Consider the following 26,673-nt stretch of genomic DNA (forward strand, 5'->3'; position numbering starts at 1 on the left):
CAGAAGTGTCACCAGAACGTTCATGCCCCTCAGGGTGAAGGCAGAAAAACAGCAGTGGAAAACAAGGAAGAAGAGTTTCTCAAATATTCATAAACAATAGCAACAGGACTAGGGAGCAGACAGCACTACAAGAATGCTCAGAGGAATGGTGAGAAGATACAATATTCTGAAAACAACGGGGGTTGGAGCGGTGGGCTCCCTCTTACGGAGGGCCATCAACGGCACTGAGGCACCAAGCAAAGGTCAACTGTGGACTATGGCATTGAGGGCAGGGCCATTCCAGGAGAAAGATGAAGACAAAAGGTTGTTTCCTTGCCAGGTACAAGAAGAGGCAGGAGTCATGATGGACACGACACAAAGAAATACAAAGTAAAAGACAGACATTAGGAGGCAGTAGTGTGAACTGAGGACAGAAATGTTTAAGAACAGGAATAAAGAACGTAAAAAAGTCAAGCATGCCTGGAGAAGAAAGTGTGGTTTATTTAGAACGGCCAGGTCTGAGCTAACCAAAACCACAAGAATAGGTCTTTGTGGGGAATACTCTTTATGGGGACAGGACAGGTTGAGAAAAGGCCTGGAAGACAGCAGTGGAGGTCCTATGACACCAGAAGCCAAGTTCCCCGAGGTTTGCAGCAACTCAGCTCCTGGCGACATGGCCAACAGCAGCGGGAGAGGTAAACCTTACATGTGATAAAGAACTAGTATCCAGGGGCACCTGGGTGGCTCAGTCAGATCAGGTCATGATTCCAGGGTCCTGGGATCAAGCCCCAGCATGCACCGGGCTCCCTGCACAGCGGGGAGTTGGCTTCCCCCTCCGCCCTTCCCGCTGCTCATGCTCTCATGGTCTCTCTCTCTCTCTCTCACATAAATAAAACAAAATCTTAAAAAAAAAGAACTAGTATCCAGAGGACAAAAACAACTCTTACAACTCAACAGTATAAAGGCAAAGAACCCAGTGTGAAAAGGGCCAAGGACCTGAATAGACATTTCTCCAAAGAAGATTCACAAATGGCCAATAAGTACACATAAACAGAGTCCACAATGTTTGTCATTAAGGGAAATGCAAATGTAAATCAAAATCACTGTAAGAAAACCATTTCACACCGACTAGGATAGCTATTATCAAAAACTTGGAGGGGCGCCTGGGTGGCACAGCGGTTAAGCGTCTGCCTTCGGCTCAGGGCGTGATCCCGGCGTTGTGGGATCGAGCCCCACATCAGGCTCCTCCGCTGTGAGCCTGCTTCTTCCTCTCCCACTCCCCCTGCTTGTGTTCCCTCTCTCACTGGCTGTCTCTATCTCTGTCAAATAAATAAAATCTTTAAAAAAAAAAAAAAAACATGGAAAACAACAAATGTTAGCAGGTTGTGGAGAAACTGGGAACCTCATACATTGCAGGTGGGAATATAAAATATAATAGTACTGCCACTTTGGAAAACAGTGTTGCAGTCCCTCAAATGATTTAAACATAGTTACCACGACCCACAAATTCCACTCGTAGGTATATAACCAGAGCACATAAAAACACGTCCACACAGAAACGTGTACAAATCATGATGTTCACAGAAGCTTCATTCATGATATCCGAAAAGTGGAAGCAAACCAAATGTCCACCAACTGATGGACAACAAGAAGATGGGACACACCTATACATACAATATTACTGGCCATAAAAAGGAATGGAATACTGATATCTGTTAGCACATGGATGCACACTGAAAACAGCATACTCAACGAGAAGCCAGGACAAAAGACCACATAAAGTATTAACGTCCAGGTGAGGGGAATTTATAGAGATAGGAAGTAGGTTAATGGTGCTTTAAGGCTGGGAGGAGAAGGGAGAATGAAGATGGACCATTATTGGGTGCATAACTTCTTTCAGAAGGGACAAAAATGTTCTAAAGTCAGATTGTGATAATGTTTGCACAGCCCTGTGAATGTATTAAAACCCATTCAACTGTGCACTTTAAATGCAGGAGCTGTATGATAGGTAAATTATATTTCAATAAAGCTGTTTACAAATGCCATCTTATTTGGACCCACGGGAATTTAATTTATGGAAGTGACTGAATGCCAGCCAACCTGGAGAGGCCAATGCCAATGAAAAAAGAAGATATTACTTATATTTCCCAAGACAAGGGGGCACCCACACCACACAGGGTGAGAGAGGAGCAACAGGGTTGTTCGGGAGGCAGAGAGAGGAGCGAGGGGAAAGCCTAGGCCAGACCTGTTAGTGGGGTTTCCGCAGGAAAGGCAAGGCAGGACAGGGTACACAATGCAGGACTGCCTTGTTTGAATAATTCAGGCTATAGCGCCGTCTCTAAGTCTCTAACCGTCTGGTACCTGGCCCTGGGATAAAGTAGGGCAGGGAAAATATGGGCATGGTGTGGGAGTTAGATAAGGAGGTAACTGAAGGCTAAAGAGCCAGGCCTGGCTGATTTGCATATGAAAGGCACACTCCAGGCCGGCTGTTGTTATCTTCAGGAATTACCTAGCCCTGGGAGGGACAGTTTCTCCCCAGATCTATCTATATGGCCCCCAAAAGCCAGAGCATCAAGAATACAGAAAATAAGAAAATTTAGATAATCTAACTGGTCCTGTGATGAATGGATGCCAAAAAGACAAATACAAAAACTGAGGAAACAGAACAAATACATACAATAGAAATGCACAGGCTGATTCTAAAATTTATATGGAAATGCAAAGGACCCAGAAGAGTGGAAACTATCCTGGAAATGAATTAAAAAAAAAAAAAAAAAAAAAAACACAAGACCGAGAACTTATACTGCATAATTTCAGACTATTACAAACCCACAGTTATCAAGACAATGTGGTATTGGCATGAGGATAGACAAAGAGAATGGAATAGAATAAGGGGTCCAGAAATGCGCCTACCCATAGACAGATGACTGATATTTTACAAAGGCCTAAAGTAATTCAATGGTAAAAGGAAATTCTTTTCAACAAATGGTGCTAAAACACCTGAATATCCACATGGGGGACAGGTAAAGGAATGAATCTCGACCTTTATCTCACACCATTCATAAAAATCAATTCGAGATGAAATCAAAGACCTGAACGTAACAGTTAAAACTATACATGAAGTTTCCAGAAAAAAACAAACACAGAGCATCTTTGCGACCTTGAAGTTGGCAAAGGTTTCTTAATATATAAAAAGCAAAAAGCACTAAGCAAACAAACAAAAAACTAAAAAAACAAAATGCACGAACCATAAAAAAAAAGACAAATTGGACTTTATTCCAATTTAAGACTTCAAAAGATACCATTAGGGAAATGAAAAAAGGAAGCCACAGGTTAGGAGAAAATATTCATAATGCGTATTAGACAAAAGACTCATTTCCACAATATAGGAAGGATTCCTACAAATCAGCAATATAACGTCAAACAACCTAATCTGGGCAAGAGACACTTCACAAATAGAACAGCCAATGTGCACATGACAAGGCGTGCCTCATCACCAGTAGTCATCCACAAAATGCAAATTAAAACCACAATGACACCACTTCACACTCACTAGAACGGCTAAAATTAAAAAGCCTTTCAATACCACAGGATGGTAAGAAAATGTTCCAACGGGAACTTTCAGAAATTGCCAATGCAAGTATAAAATGGTACAGCCACACTGAAAATAGACTGAGAGTTTCTTACAAAGGTGAAACATACACCTACCCTATGACCTAGCAAGTCCCACTTTAGGATGTATCCAAAGGGAACTGAAACATACATTCCTAACAAAGCGTGGTGTAAGAAGGTTCACAGCAGTTTTATTCCTAATAGCTAAAAACTGATAGCAACCCACTGCCTTTCGACAGATTAAAAACTGTGGTACGTTCACATTACTGAATAGTACTCAGCAATAAAAATGAATAAATTACTGATATGTACTACAATATGGATGAATTTCAGAAACATTATGTTGAGTTTAAGAATCCACTTGCAAAAAAACACACGTAATGATTCCATTCATATGAAATTCTAGAACACGCAAAACAGAACTAGTGACAGCAAGTAGAACAACTGTTTTCTGGCTGTGACAGAGGGGCTACAGCTGGAAATGGCCACAAGTGAATTTAGCAGGATGAGGAAAACGGCTAATATGTATCATACTTTGGGTGGTGGAAAAGGGTTTGTTTTTTGAGTTGTTTTTTTTTTTTTACATCCATTAATATATGCTGAACTCATTTAATAAATTCATTCAAAATCATTACATTGTAAATTATTCTTTAAAATGGTAAAATTCACTGGCAGCATATCAGAGCCATACAAAAGTTGCATAAAACAGAAGTAACATTTAAATAAAAATAAATACCTTTGTCCATCTGCAAAGCTTCACCCCAGAGTGGCTCCCAATCAACTGATAACCTGAACAGAAAAACAAAACACAAAACTGAATTGATTCAAAGCCTCATATTAAAAGGTGATTAAAAAACTGTAACAAAATCATTTTTCTTTCCTTAAATAATGGTAGGCAACAACCCAGTGAAAGAAAACATTGTAAGTTTAATTCACCAGGATGATAAAACACCTTAAAATGTATATGCATCTAATAACATGGACTAAAAATACATAAGGAAACAATAGGCTGATCCAAAATCATAGAAAAAAAACTTTTTTTTAAAACATTTTATTTATTTATTTGACAGAGATAGAGACAGCCAGCGAGAGAGGGAACACAAGCAGGGGGAGTGGGAGAGGAAGAAGCAGGCTCCCAGCAGAGGAGCCTGATGTGGGGCTCGATCCCATAACGCCAGGATCACGCCCTGAGCCGAAGGCAGACGCTTAACGACTGCGCCACCCAGGCGCCCCCATAGAAAAAAAATTTTTAACATTTTTCAGTATCTAACAGATCCCACAGACAACAACTCAGTAGAGCTCTAAGATCTAAACAACACAGTAAAGGTGACGAAGAACACAGAGCACTACACTCAACAACTACAGAACGCACAGGCTTTTGGAGGACCCAGGGAAACTTTGTAAACAAAACCAAAACAAAAACAAATGCTGGGCCATAAAGCAAAAGCAAGTAACAATATACTTCAAACAAACAACTGGGGAACCCTCATCGGTAATCTTTGAAAAAAGATGAAGAATCAGATGGGCAACAGGAGATTAAAATAAAGAAATACTGCCCCAAGAAGTGAAAATAAAATTCTAGGAACCATAACCTAACATGAATTCTCAGCACCACTCCATCACCTAGCACTTAAAATGCGTGAGCCACAGAAGACATGAAAAGCCTGGAAAAGCCATGCCAAAGTAATCACATTTCCTTTTTTAATAAACTAGAAGAGCAAACAAGTAGAACATTCTGATTTCAGAAAGCATTTAATAAAGTTTCTCACGAGGCTTCAAGTCATAAGCCACAATTAGGAGTCTCTTGTACAGAAAGACTCTTGACTTGCAGACAAATGAGGCAAATGGAGAAATATAGTCTGGATGATGGCATGAGTCGATCCGTGGCTGGTTGAACATCTGTATTCACAGGGTGACGATTAATGGAACAATGTCAGTTTGGATTACAAGTCTCTAGTGGCAACTTTACAGGGCTCTGTCTTTTATCCTCTTCCACATTTATGTAAACAAAGCACCACTTATCTATTTGAAGAGGGAACTGAGTCCAACTGAGTAATCTCAGATGCAGAATACGCATTTAAAAGATTCCCAGAGAAAATTCTATCTCTTCTTTTGGATTCCTACATTATATGTTGTTCATACCCTGTCGTAGAAATGACACTCTATCATATTAGTTCTTTATGTCCTTCTTTTCCAAGATACATAGGGTTTTACACAGTTTTGCATTTAGGCGGGTATGAAGAAAACTGCAAAGTACAGCATGGATAGACTTGTGGCTGACCACAATGCCAAGATAAGCCAAAAGTAGGCAGCTGCTAAAAATCATAGCGCACAACTTTGTTCTAACCAAGATTAAGTAACAGAGGATTTACTCTCCCACCTGAAATGCCAAAAATGGGACAAAATATAGGAACCAACAGTTTCCAAGGCGTGAAACATCAGGCAACAAGGGACAGTAATCTCAGGGAGATGGAAACACGCAGGGTGAGCCCTACCACTACCAGAGCTTACCGCCTTGAAAGCTTCTAGGCCATGCAGCAGGGAGAGGCAACCCAAGAACAGCCCAGTATTCTGAGTTCAGGACATGGAAGCAAGAGTCCGGGGAGCCCACGTGGCTACAGAGTTTGCAGAACTGAGTACGAGAGAGTCGAGAGCTACGCAGAGATTAAACTCAAGAATCTACAGAGGAGTCCCAGAAATATCTGAGTACTGCTTCGTGCGTATGTGAGAGAAAAATTCACCAAGAATGAGAAAGAACCACCTGAAAGGCCAGAGGTATGCCTGGTGCTCACGGCCGGCTGGGAACTGTGCCTGCTCGTACCACTTTAGATTCCAAGCAAGGAGCAGAGTACACAGAAGTGTTCTGCTCCAATAGTCAGAAGCAATTAGCCATATAGTGAGTAAGCTCTGGTCTCACTTCCCAAGTCAAAAAAGCCAGATTAAAAGGCTCGAACTGTTTCCAAGTTACTGCTCTTCACCCTAGAACAAAGCTTAAGAATGTTTATAGGAGGGACGTCTGGGTGGCGCAGTCGTTAAGCGTCTGCCTTCGGCTCAGGGCGTGATCCCGGCGTTGTGAGATCGAGCCCCACATCAGGCTCCTCCACTAGGAGCCTGCTTCTTCCTCTCCCACTCCCCCTGCTTGTGTTCCCTCTCTCGCTGGCTGTCTCTCTCTCTCTGTCAAATAAATAAATAAATAAAATCTTTAAAAAAAAAAACAGTTGTAACTATAATTCGTAGGCTCAAAAAGTAGAAACATGGAGACTATAAAAAGACCCAACCTCAACTTCTACAGATGAAAACTATAAACACCTAAGCTGAAAAACACACCGGATAGAATTAATGGAAGATTTTAATGGAAGATTAGACACGAGAGAAGAAAAGGTTACTAAATCATACCTGAAGACATAGCAACAGAAGCTACGCAGAAATGAAAAGGAGAACAGAAAAAAGAATTTTAAATAATGAAAAAAACATCAGTGAGCTGTGGGACAGATTTGCGGAACGGAAGTCCCCAAGGAAGAGGAGAGAGAGGCAGTGACAGAAAAATATCTGAAGAAATAACAGCCAAAATTTGTCCAAATTTGATTAAAACTATAAATCCACAGCACCAGGAAGTTCAACAAATCCTAAGTAAAAGCAACATGAAGAAAACTACGTTGAAACACATTATAACTAAACTGCTCAGAATCAGTAATTAAGAGAAGATCTTAAAGGTAGCCAGGGGCTACAAACATTCCATTCAAAGGAACAAATGGAAGATGAGAACACAAGCCTCATCAGAAGCGACGGCAGCAAGTAGACCGTGGAACACCTCTGGAGCGCCAAGAGAAAAAAAACGTGTCAATCGACAACTCCACATCCATCAACCAATATCCTTCAAAAATGAAGGCGAAATAAAGCCTCTTTCAGATACACAAAAGCTGAAATAATTCATCACCAAATAACCCACACTACACGAAATGCCAGACGAAGCCCTTCAGGCAGAAGGAAACGGCTGCCAGAGAGAACACAGATCTGTGCAAAGGAATGAAAAGCACCAAAAGTGGTACCTACCTGAGTCGATTATGCAAGATTGTTACTAATTATTTAAATCTTAAATAGATAATTGACTAGTCAAACCAAAATAGTAACAGTGTATCACAGGTTTATAACACATGTAAAAGTAAAACATTGCTTAGAGGGTGGCAAGGGGAAAACAGGGCTACTACTGAAGCTTCTTCTAGGTACATGAAGTGGTCTGTCATCTCCAAGATACACTGTGATATGATACGGAGATACAGCGTAAAACCCCGGACAACCACTAAATAACAACACAGTGCTGTAACTAAGGAGCCAACAAGGATGTAAATCTGAATCATAAAAAATAATCAAAAGAAGGCAGAAAAGAGGAAAAAAGGAAATCAAAGAACACATGAGACAAGTAGAAAACAAACAGCTAGATGAAAGATTTAAACCTATCATAAAATCACTCTAGATACTAGTCGGAACATCCTTATGAAAAAGCAGATTACGTATACATTAGATATTATACACACACACAAATACATATACATAACTGAATATTCCTGTCTGTCTCCTCTAACAGGCTGACGGCTCCTTGAAGGAGACATGAATCTTATGTTTCTCTGCGTTGCCAGAACTATCACATAAAAGGTTCTCGATAAATACAGAAAGACGGGAGGGAAGGAAGGAAGTCAGTCTACTGACTCCCTATTGACCACTCTTTCTTCTACAGGAAATCAATACTATTATTTGATCTCAAGTTATAGCCTCCTTAATAAGTGATGACCACAAAACCGCAGATATACTTGGACAGAAAACATTTCTAATTGATTCCAGCCTAATATCAACATGAGCTTTTCTCTGCATTTAATAATAAACAATCATTCGTAAAGAAGCCCGTGACGGCATTTGCCATCTGCATACCTGAGCCACACTGACGCTAACATCCCAATAAACCAAGCAGAGGGGAAATGTGCTGGCCCAGCAGCCAACACACAAGTGATTCACAGGAACAAGAGGGGCTCCCTCGACAGCGACACGTGACACAGCTGCTGGGCTAACCACAGAAGGACCTCCTAAACCTTCTTTCCTCTTGGCAATCCCTATCTCAGGCTTCCTCACTTAGGTGTTCAATTAGGAGGCTTAAGAGGGTAGTACTGTGACCTCACTTCCGAAGGATTTGCACCTTGTTTAGTGAGGGCTTCCCGGAGAGCAGGGGTTATCATAGCTCTTCTTTCACTGGCTTCATTCTTCACTGTGTTCCTGACCAAACTCCTCTTCTCCTCCTGTTGCTCCTTTTCTCTCTATATGAAAATTAAAAGAACAGAAGTCAGAACTGGCCCTGTGCACGGAGAGTAACAGCACACCACTCACGAACAGAGAGCGCGGATGATGGCGCGCATCACGGACCCTGGCCCACAACCCAGTCTCCTCCAAAGTGATCATGTTCCCAGTCAGACAATGATCGAAGAACTGCCAGTCTTATTTTTCGTTTTCGTTTCCAAAAAAGTAAGCACATACTCACACACATACACCCACAAAATGTGAATCAACAATCCACTTATCTAGATGTCAATTATTTTTAGCAATCTGAGTACAGACAGCTGCCGAAATTCATCAAGTTATTTCTCTGAATTTCAATTTCCTCACCTGAAAAAGGAGGAAAGTAGCATCTGGGGAGCAGGGATATGTTAAGATTAAAAGAAATAAATCACCAGGCACTATGCCTGATATATAACGGAGTTCAATAAAATGTAAGACTGCTGGTTATTATATCTGCAAAGCCCCAAAACAAGTCAAAATAGCGCTCTGAGCTTCTCAGACAGCCATTTGCTCGGAGACCAAATTACTCCTCCACCTGCCGCCCCGATGGCTCCTTCTAGAAGATCCTGTGGGGAAAATGTGTCTTCAGTGAAAAAAAGAAATCTGAAGGATAATATAAGACTGATTGTGTTTCCTTTTGACTCTGGCTCCTAGAAAATTCAGCAGTACACTGATGATTGTGTCAAGCCTCACATCATGCTTGTCTTGGATTCTCCGTAAGTGGCTTTCATACTGCATGATGACCTTCACCCTTTATACTCATTTCTTCCTCTCTTTTTAAATCTTACCAAATATATATTTTTTTAAGTTATCTCCATGTCTTTCTGCAAGGTGGCAGGATGCTAATCACTAATTCCGAGACAACACACAATGTCTGTGTTACACTTCAGAGAGACACTCAGCAGATCTTACTAAGACCTACAGAAATTCAGCATAATTCACCTTGGCGACGGCCCCATCACCAAGCCCATTTTCGGTGCCTAGTTTCTAGTGAATCAGTAAGCAAACTTACAGTAATATCCTTTCTACCTAAAAGTGAAAACACCTCACAGATCACAGGAGGACTGAAATCTGCAGCCAACTAATACAAAAGGGAGGATGGTCCATGTTTGAAGCTGGACAGCTGGTAACGAGGATTCACTGTATCATTCTGTCTACTTTTGTGAACGTCCGAAGTTCTCTAGACAAAAAATGTAGAACAGATTATAAAATTTTTTAGAAAGAAACAGGTAAGCCAAAGAACTCTGGAGTTAACTTCTCTACCTTCTCTGTTACTTCAAGGATTTGCTCCAAAATTGGAAGTCAGTGAAAAAGTACTTTAGAGACTCAAAGGTATCAAATGAGAAACAATAAACCCACAGTTAGTTCTATCTGTCCGAAAGTCAGCATTCCTCGTTACTAAATATAATCAAAACGCAAAGCTAATGAACAATTTTGCTTCTGTTAACACAGTTCTCAACCACACATTTTCAGATAGAGCTGAAAAAATTTATAAACGAATGATTTGTTCTCATCCATTATAAAAGTAATCAGTTTAATGCTGAGTATTTTATTTAAACAATTTATAAGTTTCAGTTACTCTTTTAAGATATTTAAAAATAGGGGCACCTGGGTGGCTCAGTTCGTTCAGCGTCTGACTCCTGATTTCGGCTCAGGTCATGATCTCAGGGTTGTGGGATCAAGTCCCGCTCTGGGCTCAGCACTAAGCGTGAAGCCCACTTGGGATTCTCCCTCCCTCTCCCCCTCCCCCTCCCCTCTCCGCAACCCCCCGCCCCGTGCTCCCTCTTGCCCCCTCTCTCAAAAAAATAAAAATACAAATAAATACAATATTTAAAAATAAAAGAATCCTTTGGCTTTTTCTAAGTCTATTTAAGATCTAAAAGCAAAGATGTGGGCTTAAAAAGGAAGTCTGTGGTGGAATAAGATGAATTGACCTTGACCTTGACAGTGTTTAAATGCCTCTGGGGTAATTCCACAGGTTACTGGAACTCCCTACTAATCGCGCAAGAACGGCCTAGAGGTAGCAGTATCTGCTCTCAAACACCTGTCACCACAAAACATCACCAGCGTATCTGCTTACCCCAAGGGCCACATAAATCCAAACTGGACTCAGAGCTCCAGAGGCACCCTCTTGTGGTTAAAAAACCAAACTCTGAGCCCTATGAAGTGAATACTCCTACAAAGGATGGCCATGGAACATCAACCATGTCCCATTACTAGAGAAGTTATCTATGATAAAATGTGAGTATAGCTGCTCCATTTCAACCATCTAGATATAAAATTTATATGGGAAAGTGATCAGAGGCCGTGATGAAAAGTCTTGAGTGTTCAGGACAAACATTTATCCTTTGTCTCTAGGGCAGTTTAGTCCCCTACTTTCCATATGCAGCAGTTACTTTATTTCTGAAAAGAAAGGCAATGGTTCATAACACTCCCCAAGGAAGTGCAAAGCACCATTCAAATTCAAATTCTAATCCCCTGGGTGCAGACACTATTCACTGTTTGCCCAGAATACGATAATATAACAAACATATATATGTATAGCTGTTACGCAGCCTAAGCAGAAATAAGTGAAAATGCCACAACTGGTCGACCTTGATTCCGCCCTCCCCCTTATGCCCCATTGGACAGTAAGTGACCGAGTTCTAAAGCTTTAATTCCCACAGATTGCCTCACTCCATCCATAATGCCACTGCTGTGCACACCAGCCCTGGTTTCTCCGAAGGACAGGACAGCTGCAAAAGCTAGCCTAACTATCTCCTGGTCTCCAAAGTGTAATTCCACCCCTTCCCAGCTCCCAATCCCATCACACCTGCCCAGAAAGAAAATGCACGTCCCCTCCAAGGCGCTGCTTCCCAATGCAAAAAGGAAAGCTGATTATAAGCTAACTTCCCAGGCATTTAGGGAAGTGACTATAAATAAGTGAAAAGTCCTTTAAAAATAGGGCTATATTAATCTTACATAATCATGGAAGCAAAAGTGGTACTAATTTTCTTTAAAAAAAAAGATATTAAACAATATCATCTAATTCATTTTCATACCATCATCCCAGAAACCACAGTACCGTCCCAATTATCACCTAGGAAATAAACAAGGCAAAAAAAGTCATCCGTTAAAAGATCTGAAGGTAAAATTCCACCTAGCCAGGTGCTAAACAGGTTTTGCCACAAATAAGCTTTTCATTACCAAAGCACACAGACATCTCTTCTGGGAAAAAGAATCTTCCTGATTGTTGAAATCTGTTTCTTTTATTGACCCTTAGTTTATCATCCAGTGATTCCCTTCCTTATCAAGTCATGTAGAAAACAGTCACCAGGTTCCCCCGAGAGGTCATTTTTCTATACAGTCAGCTTGCCCAAGCCTGGAGCCTTGCTGGCAGAGGGTGGACATTCAGGAAATGTTTGGCCGAATAAATGAATGTCTCAGAACTTCCAGAAAGCTATTCCTAGCTCTAGAAAAGCAGATCTCACTTCTCTCGGTAACTGATTCTAGATCTGGCAACTGTCAATATCAGAAACTCTCCTTCAAGTACTGAAACTAAAACTCCTTCTGCTGCAATTTAACCCCGCTTCTGCAGGTTCCTATTTCTTTAAGAAAGGATCCTCTATACACCACTTACTTGTCACAGCTCAGTTTTTAAATGACAAGGTTTCAATGGAATGCAAAGTTTTTCTGCTTACTAGGTTTTAAGGATGCTTTCTGGACTTCCTGAAAAGCACTTGGACCAGATGTGTCAAATGGTTTTCCTCTGACCCAGTGATTCTACTGTGGATAACCTGACTTAAGAAAATAATTTCAGGACATGAGAGACTATGGACTATGAGAAACAAACTGAGGGCTACAGAGGGGAGGGGGGTGGGGGAATGGGATAGACCGGTGATGGGTAGTAAGGAGGGCACATATTGCATGGTGCACTGGGTGTTATACACAACTAATGAATCATCGAGCCTTACATCGAAAACCGGGGATGTACTGTATGGTGACTAACATAATATAATAAAAAATCATTATAAAAAAAAAAAGAAAAGAAAAGAAAAGAATTTCAGGGATGCCTGGGTGGCTCGGTCGGTTAAGCACCTGCCTTCAGCTCAGATCATGATCCCAGGGGTCTGGGATCGAGTCCCGCATCAGGCTCCTTGCTCAGCGGGGAGCCTGCTTCTCCCCCTGCCTCTGCTGCTCCCCCTGCTTGCGTGCTTGATCTCTCTCTCTCTCCCTTTGACAAATAAATAAAATCTTTAAAAAAAAAAAAAAAAGAAAGAAAGAAAGAAAGAAAGAAAGAAAGAAAGAAAGAAAGAAAAGAATTCCAGAACTCACTATAATAGCGCTCCTGGCTAAGACAGGATGGTTTAAAGGCAGTGTCTTGGGGTTGAAGGAATATGTCACCTGTGTTTCTGGGTGAATTAAATATCCAAAGCCTTAAAAAATAATAATACAAGAAGAACAGCTTCATGTTATTCCACTGCAGTACTATGCAACTTTATAATCAGAACTGGACACACTGAGATCCCTTCGTAAATTGAAATGCTTGTCTGGTGAGTAATTACCAAGCATTCGCCATTTATTTCCGAAACTAATGATACTGATATCGCTGTTTGTCTGCTTAACCGGAACATGCTGTGGGGAGTATTTAACAACATTTATTTACTGCAGGAAAAAAGGAACATTCTGCTCTACGTTTATAAATCACAACCATGAGAAAAACAAAAAATAAAAACTAAACAACCTAAGAACTGTCAGGCTCTGGCTGACTCCTTGCACCCTATCCAAACTCTTCAGATTCTCTTCTGAAAACCATTTCTCCCCTGGAGGGTGAAACAAAAAGATGGAGTCCAGGCTTGACCCCACCACCTACTAGCCTGCCAGACATCTGACTTTGGACAAACTGCTTTACTTCTCTAAACCTGCTTCCTACCCTGTAAAATGGTAAAACGGAGACAATAATAATATGGATATCAGGGTCAATGTGAGGACTGAATGAGATAATCCGACATGTACTCTGATTTCTCCTAATATCCTGAATCTGTGCAGGAATTACCCTCTTTCCCAACACCCCTAACCCATCCATCCTATTCGAGCAAACCACATTGCTTCCCGATGCCTGTAGGTTAAAGGTCACACGCCCGTGACAGAGAATGAAAAGGCCTCCAGAATCTTGCACCTACCTTCCTTCCCTATTTCACTCCACACTTCCCCACCCCCACTTGAAATTCTAGATACACCAAACTGTTTAAGAGTTCTCCAAACTGGGGCGCCTGGGTGGCACAGTCGTTAAGCGTCTGCCTTCGGCTCAGGGTGTGATCCTGGCGTTCTGGGATCGAGCCCCACATCAGGCTCCTTCCTAGGAGCCTGCTTCTTCCTCTCCCACTCCCCCTGCTTGTGTTCCCTCTCTCGCTGGCTGTCTCTGTTGAATAAATAAAAATCTTTAAAAAAAAAAAAAAGTTCCCCAAACACGCCATGCTCCCTGGCACACCACCCCTCTGCTTCTGCATCTGTCTTCCTCACCTTCCAACATTTCCCACGTTGGCTCTCTTGTTCCTGACATCACTTCCACCCCTCGAATACTCTTCAGCCCTAGAATTACTATCTTGAATCTCGCTACAGAGGGAGGGAGACCGAACACCGTGGTGGTATACCAGTTGGACCAAACCCATCCCGTTTGAAAACATCTTCTTCCACGATAATAATTCAGAGCTACCAAGTACACACTACGTGGCAGGCAACAAAATAAAGTGGGTACGTGAATGAACACTTCTTCACAACTTTATAAGCAGTTACTTTTATTATCTTCCACTTCAGAGATGAGAAAACAAAAGGACAGAAAGTAAAATAACTCTCCCACAGACACACAGGGTGAGACAGTGTGACTCCATGAAAATCAGGGAGCATAACTCAAAAAGAGGTCATACAATAGGAGTACTTTGGCCCAACACTCATAAGTCCTGGCGCCTCCTCTACAGTAACGACTCAGGCAACTTAGTGCAGTGCCTGCAAGGAATCGGGCAGAACTAGTACCTCAGGAGTATGTATGAACGGACCCCAAAGACAATGCCAAAAAATACCTGGAAAAGAAAAGCCAGGCAGTAGTACCATCCATCACTGAGTTTAGCATATTACGTCCAATATAAAATGAAAATACGAGACATACTTGGAAACCCTGCCATAAGCTAAAAGAAAGAAAAACAAAAACTGGTGGCTTATTTTCATGTCATACTGAAGTTGGAGAAATATTTATTTTTGCCCCAAATCTAATGATTTCAGGAGAAACTTTTTATGAGAAATCTAAAATATCATAAATCATAAATCAACTGCTTGAAGTTCGTAAAATCCAAAATCATTTCATTTCAAAAAATAATTTACAGAGCTGTCCAAAATTTTCATTTGTTCTCTCCAATGCCCTCTAGTGGACAGAAGATGAAAAGCAAAGAAAAAATGAATCCACAAATTATTCCAAACTCTTACAGGACACTTGGAATTTGCTGAAATTAGAGCTTAAGTGTTCTCAATAAACACACACAAACACATACACACACATATACACACACGAAGTAACTACGTGAAGTGATGTATTTGTTAATTTGACTGTGGTAATCATTTCACAACGTATACATATCAACATATAATATACCTTAAAAAAAATCAGTGTACAACATAAACATACAATTATCAATCATACCTCAATAAAGCTGGACAAAAAATTACTCCAAACTCTTCACTCACTACAAATAAAGTTTAAATATCTTCTCTTAACCGTATGGAAAAATCCAGAAATCTATCTAAATCAGCTATTTCTTGCACTGAAATCTATCCTGTTTTAAGACAGTTCTGCCACTGAAAAATTCCTCGGATTCTTCATTAAGAGTCATAAAATTATACATTTTGCTTTGACCCAGGGTATCAATGTGGGGAAAATACAACCTAAGAAATACTAATACATTTTTAAAAGTAAAAAAGGTCTCAGAGCAGTGCTAATTAACAGCAGAAAACCTGAAACAGACTGGCTGGCCAGCTGTAGGAAAATGTACAAACCGGTTTAAAATGTCTCAGCAAACTTACGTCTCCTTGTGACGTGTGTCAGGTTGAGATTATGACGCATCGTCACGTACGTGTGCTCCTCTGACTCACACCTGTGAGGAAGGCAGAGGGCACGGCCCCTGTTCCTCAGACAAGGGGATTAAGGCTGGGAGGGTTAAGCTGTGCCCTCAGATCACTGAGTTACACACTGGCTAGGCCAAGCCCTGAACCCACACTCCACACACTTGTCATTCTTAATAGCTCCTCTGCCAGGGCTTCTGAAATACAAAGCTATGAAAAATGACAGAAACAACACCAACACATGCACGTATTTAGAAATAAGTAACAAAAATGCTGCAACAACAGGAAAAATGGACAGCGACTCTAAATCAAGAAAAGAATTTCAGATATTATGGCTTAGAGTTTAACACTCAACCAAGAATTTTTATGGTTAGGAGCTTTACAAAAGAAGCCAAATGACCCAATAGAAAAAGGGATACAGGACAGCATGTAGTGAAAAATTTGGCCTTGCCTGAAGGGAAGTCTGGCTTTTGCCCCCAGGTCCTGGAAAGTAACATCTAAACTCTTGGAATTTCCTGAGTGAAAGCAGAGTCTGTTATTCAGGGTCGGCCCCTCAGACCGCACTAGACTGGAAGGGGCGGCAGGGGTGCTGGAGATGGAGTTCAATCACATGGGCAGTCAGTCAATCAGTCATGGCTACGTAATGAAGCCCCAATATAAACTGGACACCGAAGCTCAGATAAGCCTCCCGGGTTGGCAATACCCACGTATATCGTCACATATCAATGCTGAGTGGGCAACGTGTCCTAAGGAGAATGAATGAATGCCTCCTAGACTCTGTTCTACACGTCTCTTCCTTTGGCCAATTTTCTGTACCCCTTCCCAGCAACAAACCACAACCATGAGGATAACAGCTTTCAGGGAGTCCCGAGTCTTTCTAGCACATCACCAACCCTGAGGGTGGTTTTCAGGAGCCCCCTCCCCCAAAACTTGCAATTGGTGTCAGAAGTGAAAGCAGTCATGGGGACTACGCCCTCAGACCTTGTACTTTATCTAATACCAGGCAGACAGAAAGAGATGGTTCACGGGAAAAGATAACACGTTCAATCTGACTCAAAATGAAAGAAATACAAATTAAAATCAGGTTATTATTTTTCACCTGTCAGGCTGGCAAGACTTAAAAGACTGATAACACCTGAGGGTTGGCAAAGATATAGAGAAATCTCACCTCTCTCCTATAAGAATAAATAAAAATGACTTCAATTTTTTATAGGGCAATTTGGAAATAGCTATTAAAAACTATGAAATCCCCTTTGACCCAGAAATTTCAATTTTATGCACGTACTCTTGAGATAAATTTATTCCAGCTGCAAAAAATATAAGAGCAAGAGTATTCGAACACCTAAATGTTAATCAACAGGAGCCAAATACATTACGAGACACAGTCCTGGACCACTACATAAACATTAAAATGAAGTGGGTAGATGTCTCTGACAGCACTGGAAAGCTGTCATGTTAGAAGAAAAAAAGCAGTCTGTAGACTTTGAGTACAAAAAGATCCCATCTGTGTAGCCAGACACACAAAGTTAGACCAAAATGCAGGTGTGTTTGTAAAGGCAGTAGAACACTCGGAAGAATATTGCCAAACTGTAAACTGTGGCTTCCTGTGAAGAGGAGATTTAGGAAGAACAGGGACAGGGAGCCATATTCTTTGGATTTTTTAAACACATGTAAACAGGGTATTAAATTATACGCAACTCCAAAGGGAGGGACAGATCAAGTTACATATTTTCAAAGGGACTATCTGAGAACCAACAACCTCGGATGGGGTAACTGGGTGATGGGCAGTAACTAGAGCACTTGATGGAATGAGCACCGCGTATGATACGCAACTGATGAATCACTGAGTTCTGAAACTAATAATATACTCTATGTTAACTACATTGATTTTAAATTAAAAAAAATTTTTAAATGCCTCCCTCACTATCAAAGATGTGAAAGGGTAGAGCATGTGGAGGTAAGGACAGAGGATTTTTGAAAACTTCTTTGAAAAATGTCGGTAAAGTATTTTGAGATCCCCTCCCCCCCCCAACCTCAAATGGAGAGAGGCTGGGGGGCAGGTGCCTACCTCTCACCTCAAGCCCCAGGAGAAGGGCTCCAACGGGGCCCCTCAAAGAAGCTGCTGTGTATCCCCTGCACTCAGAGGGCATCACTGACAGTATAGGACTCCTGCCCAGGAAATCCAGACACCAAAGGACTGACTAGTTTCTTCAGCAAGTGAGCACCGCCGCTGGGTAGGAATCAGCCTGTCCTTCTAGAATAAAGAACTCAGGAGTGTTCCCGTGGGAGCAGAGAGGGGTGCTGGTGGGGGCAGGTCTCAGATGCAGACCAACAGGGAACCAGAGAGAACAGGTGGCAGAGCCGAAATCAAGAGTCGGACACTAAACCCACTGAGCCACCCAGGCACTCCTTTCTGTAGGTTTTAAAATGATGTTGTAAAGACTACCTGAGAATATGACAAAGATTTTTAGGGGAGCCTCAGTGACTCATTCGGTTAAGCATCTGCCTTAAGCTCAGGTCATGATCTCAGGGTCCTGGGATCGAGCCCCACATCGGGCTCCCTGCTCACTGGGGAGCCTGCTTCTCCCTCTCCCTCTGCCGCTCCCCCTGCTTGTTCTCCCTCTGTCAAATAAGTAAAATCTTTTAGAATATGCATTTATTTATTTTTCAATTACATTATTTTTTTTTTTTTATTTTAAGTAGGCTCCACACCCAACACGGGGCTTGAACTCACGACCCTGGGATCAAGAGTCGCATGCTCTATGAACTGAGCCAGCCAGCCGCCCCAACATTGACTCTTTTTAGAGTCTGGCCAGTTGTCTCCCAGACGTCCCACATTCTGGATTTGTCTGACTGTTTCCCCATGACTAGATTCAGGCTAAACATTTCTGACACAGAACTATATAGATGATGCTGTATACATCTTACTATATCCACCACAAGGCCGTTTTAATCCATCCAATGAAGCTGAATCTGACTCTGTGTGGAATCCAGGCACATCAAGCCTCCCCACCACATCCATGGTTCACTAATGACGAAGCTATCCTGAGCTTTAACATCCAGAACTTTTATTGGGATTTCCATCACTCCATTTGTAAAGGTACATTTTATCCTCTGTAAATAGCAAAACATCTGAAAGGGTATTTTTCTCCCATTGATTTATTTATTTTTGGCACGTCTAAGTAGATTAGTTTCTGGGATGATATTTTGAGACTATGTGACTATCTGTTCCGCAAAGGCATTTCACCCAATCCTTGCTTAAATCAATTATTACACTGGGGACTGAAAAAAAGTGATTTTCTAACTTGATCATGCCTTCTATATTTATTATCTGAAAACCTTCCATAAAGACTTTCTCCTGTGCCTCATTTGTTGAGTAGCACAAGGTTTGATTTTTTTCTCATTTGATGTAATAGAATCTATTATGTTGGTTACATAATCATTATGTTCATTTTTGATGCTCGAATTGTCCCAAATTTGGCCTGTGGGAAATTCTTCCAACTGGTCCCTATGTCCTTTTGACATATCTCCATCAGTCACTGAGGATCTACTTGCCCAACAAGATGTCCCAGGCCCATCTGTTACTCTCCCTTCCTCAACCCTGGAAGCAGTCATTTCTCCAAGAAGCCCTGGTGCCTTTAAGTGAAGAACGATATTTAGAAAACAAGAGCTGAGTGCTCACTACCTCTGTTTCTAGGCCTGTGGCATAACAAAGCACACATCTGCTCTTTGTCCCCAGTTCCTGGCAGGGAGCTTCAAAAAACCTTGGCAATTCTAAGTGCCAGAAGGGTCATTGTTATGCAAATGGGGTGACTGGGGGGGGCCTAAATAGCTTCAGGATGGGGGCTGGTCATCAGAAAGACCAACCACTCAATGCCACTTTGGGCCAGCTGGAGCCCCAGGGAAAGAAACAGGGAGGGAGGTCAGCCGGAGAAAGAGTTCAATCACATGGCCAATGATCTAATCAGTCGTGCCTATGCAACGAAATCCCAATAAAAGTTCTGGAAGCTCAGGATAGCTTCCTCGTTAGTGAACACATGGATGTGGTGGGGAGGCATGACGTGCCTGGATTCCACACAGAGACGGCACAGAAACTCTTGAGTCTCTTCCCCACGCCTCTGCTCTCAGACCTTGCCCTATGTGTCTTTTCCACTGGTTGTTTCTAATTTGTATCCTTTAAAACTGTCATTGTGAGGATAGTGCTTTCGATGAGTTCTGGGTCATTCTAGCAAATTTATCGAAACTGAGGGGATCATGAGACCCTCAAATTTATAACCAGGTGATCAGAAGGGCAGGTGGCCCCCAACTTAGAGCTGCCATCTGACGAGGAGGCAGTCTTGTGCGCGACTATAACCTAAACCGGCAGAGCCTGAGGCCAACTTCAGGTAGTGTTGGAATTAAACTGAACAGCAGGTCATTTGAACTGAACTGGGTATTGGCTGGTGTCAGAACATGAAAGGTTCTGGGGGCGCCTGGGTGGCACAGGCGGTTAAGCGTCTGACTCCCGGTTTTGGCTCAGGTCGAGATCTCACTCTTGTGAGATCAAGCGAGCCCCATGCCAGCCCCGTGTCAGCCCCGTGTCAGCCCCGTGTCAGGCTCTGCACCCAGCACAGAGTGTACTTGAGATTCTCTCCCTCTCCCTCTGCCCCTCCTTCTGGTGCTCTCTCTCTCTCAAATAAAAAAATAAACCTTTAAAAAAAAAAAAAAGAACACGAAAGGTTCTTTCTGTAAACATAGCTACAAAATACTATTTATACACACTCAAATTATAAATTTGCAAATCTGCCATGACAATAAACACATTTTTTAAAAAAAATCTTATGTTCAGATCAACTCCCAAATCCAATCCAACACCATGTGAAAATCACATTAATACACATGGCTCCACCTTATTTTTTTTTTTTTTTAAGAAGGCTCCATGCCCAGTGCGGAGCCCAAGGCAGGGCTCAAACTCACAACCCTGAGATCAAGACCTGAGCTGAGATCAAGAGTCAGATGCTTGGCCGACTGAGCCACCCAGGCGTCCCCCCCACCTTATTCTTTCTCACATAATATCTACAGATTTCACAACAATATCTATAGAGTGTGGCTATATCATGCTTTTTCAACCAATATCTGGCAGCTGTTTGCTACATACGCTTATAGCATAACCTTGTGTGTTTGCTGTTTTTGTATTAGTAAAGATGTATCTTCAAAGCAAACTCACACAACTGGGCCTGCTGGATCGTAGGTAAATGCAGGAGAATTTGGTAGACTGCCAAATGCCCCTCCATACAGGTTATACCATTCTGGACTCCCATCAGCAAGGTGTGAGTACCTGTTTTCCCCGGGCCTCACCAGCTGTCCAAAATTTGAACTTTTACTATTTTGGTAGGTGAGAAATGTATGTCAATGTAGTTTTAATGTGCATGTCCTTCATTATGAGTGAATTTGAGCATTTTTTCATATGCTTAAAGACTATTTGTAGAGCTTTTTTAGAGCCTTGCCTATTTAGGTGTTTTGGCCAATTTTTTCCATTAGGTTTTAGGTCTTTTTTCTTTCAACTTTAAGGACACTTTGTACAGTACAAAAATTAACTCCTTCTTTATTATATAAGGGGCAAATATTTCCCCCTCTTTATCATTTGTCTTTTGATATGCTTATAACCATGCAAATCTTTTTTAAAAACCATTGGTAAATTCAATCTTTTATTTTTGAATCATACAGAAAACCTCTCTCCACATTATAAAATAATGCATCTGGGGCGCCTGGGTCGCTCAGTTGTTAAGCATCTGCCTTCGGCTCAGGTCATGATCCCAGGGTCCTGGGATCGAGCCCCACGTTGGGCTCCCTGCTCAATGGGAAGCCTGCTTCTCCCTCTCCCACTCCCCCTGCTTCTGTTCCCTCTCTCGCTGTGTCTCTGTCAAATAAATAAAATCTTTAAAAAAATAATAATAATAATGCAACTAATTCTGTTATTTATATATTTTTTCAACATCAAGATCTCTGACCCAATTGGAGTTTATTCTGATATACGTAAGAGGCACAGAGAAAATTCTAAATTTTCACAGGTAGCTTACCTGGTTCCCAACATCGTCTACCTTAAAAGGATATTTTTCCCCCAGGGAAAAGAGATGCCACCTTTATTATATACGAAATTCCCATATAGTTTTGGGTCTATTCCTGAAATTTTATTCTATCTGTCTCAACAGGAGCCAGAACACTTCTAATTACAGGAATGTTTTCAGTTTTCATCAGAGATTTAGGATATTTCTTTTTAAAATTTATTTCTACATACTTATTTATCTTTTATATAGTTGCTGTAGTGGGGGTCTTCTCTTCCACTACGGCTTCTAACTGGTTGTTGTTTGAAAATATATCATTATATCCTGCTACCTTATTGATTTCTTTCATTTGAGTTTGTGTTAATTTTATCATTGATTTTCTTGGATTTTTCCATAATTTTACTTCTTTTGTTTCTAAAATTTATACATTTGATACATTTTTGGTAGGATAGTCTCATTTCCCAAAACTCATACATAAACTGAGTCTATATACTTTTATGCTATCATGTATATTATACTATTTCAATTTCAGATCACTGCAATCTGTGTAAAATCCTACCGCACTGTACATTCTCACATTCATCTCATCACTGCAACAATGACAACCCAAACTAACATCTCCTAGATTCCTAGGGCCTCCACCTATGCTGATCTCTGCGCCTACAAACCAAGGTGCTATCCCTAAGCCCAACACTACTCACCCCGTATGACAGGGAAGCAACTTTAAGAGAGTTCCATTTGGAATCTTAACACACTCAGTCTCTTCATGCTGTTCAACCTGTCTCTTCAGCCACATCACTGAATGAAGCCCCTCTACCCATCTACCCTTTCTTCAATTCCTGCCCTAAAATCTGCCTATCCTACTACAAGCTCATGTAAAAATGGCAAAGAAGTGGGGCAGCTCAGCTTGTTAAGTGTCCAACTCTTGATTTAGGCTCAGGTCATAATCTCAGGGTCCTAAGATCCAGCCCCACATCGGGCTCTGCCCTCGGTGTGGAGCCTGCTTGAGATTATCTCTCTTTGCCCATCCTATCACCCCTCCCCAGATCGCACTCTCTCTCTCTAAAAAAATTTAAATTAAAATTTTTTTAAAATTGTTAAAAAATGGCAAAGAAGTGTGGCACTCTCAAGAAGGAGGCAAAGAAGTAAGACTGCCTAATGAGTTCATATGGACCACAGCCCCATACAGAATTCTAGATGTTTGCTAACTGCAGGATCCAAGTTCACTCTTTCCCAGAGTTACAGTACCTTTTCTTTCTTCACACAATTCATAATTTTGCCGAGGTCCTCAACATCGACGACAGAATTTGGATTCTGATGGTCTTCTGTACCAGACTCTTCCTCACTGGTGCTCTCAAAGGGCTCTTCCTCCTGGAACATCAATGCTTCAGAAACACATTGTTCGAAGTAGCAACCCTCCCAGATTGTGAGTTCACTGGACAGATTTGAGATATTTTAGGCTAGAGGTCAGCAAACTATGGCCCACAAGCCACATGCAGCCAGCCTCAGGCCAAATCTAAAGGCAACCATCACTTGCAAATCGTCTATAGCTACTTTCGTGATATGGTGGCAGGACTGGTAGTGGCAACAGAAACCATATAACCCACAAAGATGGAAATATTTACCAGCTGGCCCTTTATAGAAAAAATTCCCTGACCTCTGAGACACAGAACCAACCGGGCTTAGTGAGGAACTAAATGCAGGAATGAGGAAAAGGAAGGAATGAAGCATGGCTCTCAGGCTTCTCTTTTAAGTAATTGAGACGGTGGTGCTGTTTACTGAGATGAGAAAGATTTGGGGAGAAACAGACCGGGAGAGTGGAAATGAAAAGCTCCATTTTGAATTTGTAAAGTGTGGGATGCCTCAGACATCCAGGCAGATTTTAAAGAGGATGCACAGAAGAGAACGAAATTCAAGGTAAACCTCAGAGCTGAAAATATAAACCTGGGAATGACTAGCACATAGACAGAATCTAAGGCCATGAAACTAGATAAGCTCATCCAGGGAGAAAGTATCAACAAAGAAAAGAACCTCGCACTAAGTCCTGAATCATTCCACCAGGTAGAGGTTAGACAAAGGAAGGCGGTTCCAAGTGAAAATGGAAGAGTATGAGAATGGTATCGTGACAGTCAGGAGAAGAGAGTGACTCAAAGAAGGAGTCGGTATCCAATACCGTGGAGAGGTCAAGTAAAATGAAGAGAAATACCCATGGCGCTTGGCAATAGGATGTCCTGGGACTCAGGAAAGAGCAGCTGCTGTGGGGCAGAGAGCCAAACCAGAGTGGGTGAGCAGAACCTGGGACTTCTCCCAGCTGCAGGGTGGAGGACTCTGAACACCCGTCCTATAGAAAATAACACTGAGGGGGCACCTGGGTAGCGCAGTCGTTAAAGCGTCTGCCTTCGGCTCGGGGCGTGATCCCGGCGTACTGGGATCGAGCCCCACATCAGGCTCCTCCGCTATGAGCCTGCTTCTTCCTCTCCCACTCCCCCTGCTGTGTTCCCTCTCTCGCTGGCTGTCTCTATCTGTCGAATAAATAAATAAAATCTTTAAAAAAAAAAGAAAAGAAAAAGAAAATAACACCAAATAACAGAATATTTTAATAGCACAGTTTGAAACATATCACTGAGTTGACAAACATATGATGAATTCAAAGAGGACAAATATGAACTAAAAAAGGGAATCCTAAGAGGTACGTGAGAGATGGAGCTGGAAGTATCTCCTGAACTCTGGAGAACCTAACTGACAGCTGGACAGGACCAGGGAAGAGCAGGCAAAGTCAAGGGGACAATACTGGGAGGGGAGACTAACACAGAAGACCAAAGTCAAAGCTGGGACCCCAAGACGCTGCATTTCTCATGTACAGATCAATTAGAAATAAATGTTCTGTGCAAGAGGAGAAAGCAGAAAAGATAGCCAGAGAATTTGGGGGAAAAAACAGAGCAAAGAATAGATAGTTAGAGGGATTTTATTCAAAGCTTCTAAAGCTTCTAGGAGGAGGAGAAGAGGATTTTATAATAAAAATTCAGAATCAAATTAAACTGAAGTTCCCACAAGCAATACTCTAACTAGAAGACAGCAGATCAATGTGGTCAATTTTCTGGAAAAAAAGAAAAAAGAAATTACTCCGAGCTAGAACCCTACTCAGTGAAGCATCAATCAATTTACTTCCAAAACAACCCTTCTCAGAGACCTACTGGAGAATGTGCTCCAAAAACAAGAGTCAACCAAGAAATAAGAAGGCAGAAGATACAGGAATCAGCGAATCCAACCCAGGAAGCCAGTCAAAGGGAGGACCTCACCCACACCAAGTCTTGGAGCAGCAATGCCTCCAAGGACATGGAGGAGAAAGGACTCAAGAGAAGCCTCCAAGAAATCAGTAAAAACCACAGAATACTGAAAAATAATTTTCAGGTCCATTAGAATTTTGGAATGAATTAGTAACATTCATAGAGAAATCAAAGCAGATGTAGCCAGTATCTAAGGGACATAAACGTGTAGGAATGAACACGTGATACCACAGTACACAGGGCAGATTGGAGCATGTACACGTCACAACTATGACACAACAAATAACGGTCTGGCGAGAGAGTGTGATACAACTGTACAAAGAAGATGAGAGGAAGGGAAGTGATACTCTGTGTGTGTGTCTATGTGAGACAGAGACGGAGATTTTGAAGTGTTTTAAAAATCAAGAAATAGAAAGAAGGGCCTATTATTTAGGAATATAGAGGTAAATATCTGATGAAAAAGCTAGAATTGAAAATGACTGCCCTGGGGAAATAAGAATTAGACAGAATAAGGCAAGAAAGTATAGTTTTTAATTATAAACCTAGAAGCACTATTTGAGGGTTTAAATGCACATGTGCTACTTTTGATTTAAAAATTTTTTTTACTTAAGTTTGTTTAAATGTTAAGACCCAAGGCTGATACCAGCAAAAATGGCAGAGTAGGTAACTCAAAGGGCCTGTTCTCCCATAGAAACAACTAAAACTTAAGTAAAAACCAACAGATTTAACTCTGACTAATTACCAGAGTTCTGACAAAGGTTTACAAAAACCAAGTAAACACTAAATCAAAAAAAAAAGAGGAAATTTGGGGTGTCTGGGTGGCTCAGTCGGTTGAACGTCCAAGTCTTGATTTTGGCTCAGGTCATGATCTCAGGGTCCTGGGATAGAGTCCCACATCAGGCACCGTGCTCAGCAGGGAGTCTGCTTGAAATTCTCTCTCCCTCTCCCTCTGCCCCTCCCCCCACTCAAGTACACACACCCACTCTCTCTCTAAAATAAATAAATAAATCTTAAAAAAAAAAAAGAAAAAGGAAACTTAAAAATGACATCCAAGGAAATCTGTCACAGCACTAGCTAAATACAAACTAAAGAAACAGACTTCAAGAAGCCAGACACAATAGACAGTTTTTACAAAGATGGTTTTTAAGTCACTAAACAAACAATTGCAACCCAGCAAACTGCAAAAATAAACTCTGAGGAGGGGAAAGAATCCGATTTCGAGTTAACACATGATAATATTCAAAACTTGCAGTTTTCAACACAACATCACAAAGCATGCAAAGGAATAAAAAGGTCTGGCTTATCCACAGGAGAAATCAACCGGAACCATCCCT

At 41.5% G+C, this 26,673-nt stretch overlaps 1 protein-coding gene across 3 annotated transcripts in view; it reads right to left on the bottom strand.

Annotated features, from left to right (window-relative positions):
* Positions 1-26,673, bottom strand: part of LOC103670173 (S-adenosyl-L-methionine-dependent tRNA 4-demethylwyosine synthase TYW1) — a 202,241-nt gene that overhangs the window by 162,020 nt on the left and 13,548 nt on the right. For all 3 annotated transcript variants that reach the window (XM_040634988.1, XM_008698566.2, XM_040634987.1), the window contains exons 7-9: positions 23,301-23,423; positions 8,780-8,897; positions 4,328-4,380 (exon numbers count right to left, since the gene is read on the bottom strand). In XM_040634988.1, the coding sequence (XP_040490922.1) occupies positions 4,328-4,380; positions 8,780-8,897; positions 23,301-23,423 (294 nt within the window). The remainder of the gene's footprint in view (positions 1-4,327; positions 4,381-8,779; positions 8,898-23,300; positions 23,424-26,673) is intronic.

This window comes from Ursus maritimus, unplaced genomic scaffold, assembly GCF_017311325.1.
Source record: "Ursus maritimus isolate PB19 unplaced genomic scaffold, ASM1731132v1 scaffold_2, whole genome shotgun sequence".
Lineage (NCBI taxonomy): Eukaryota > Metazoa > Chordata > Mammalia > Carnivora > Ursidae > Ursus > Ursus maritimus.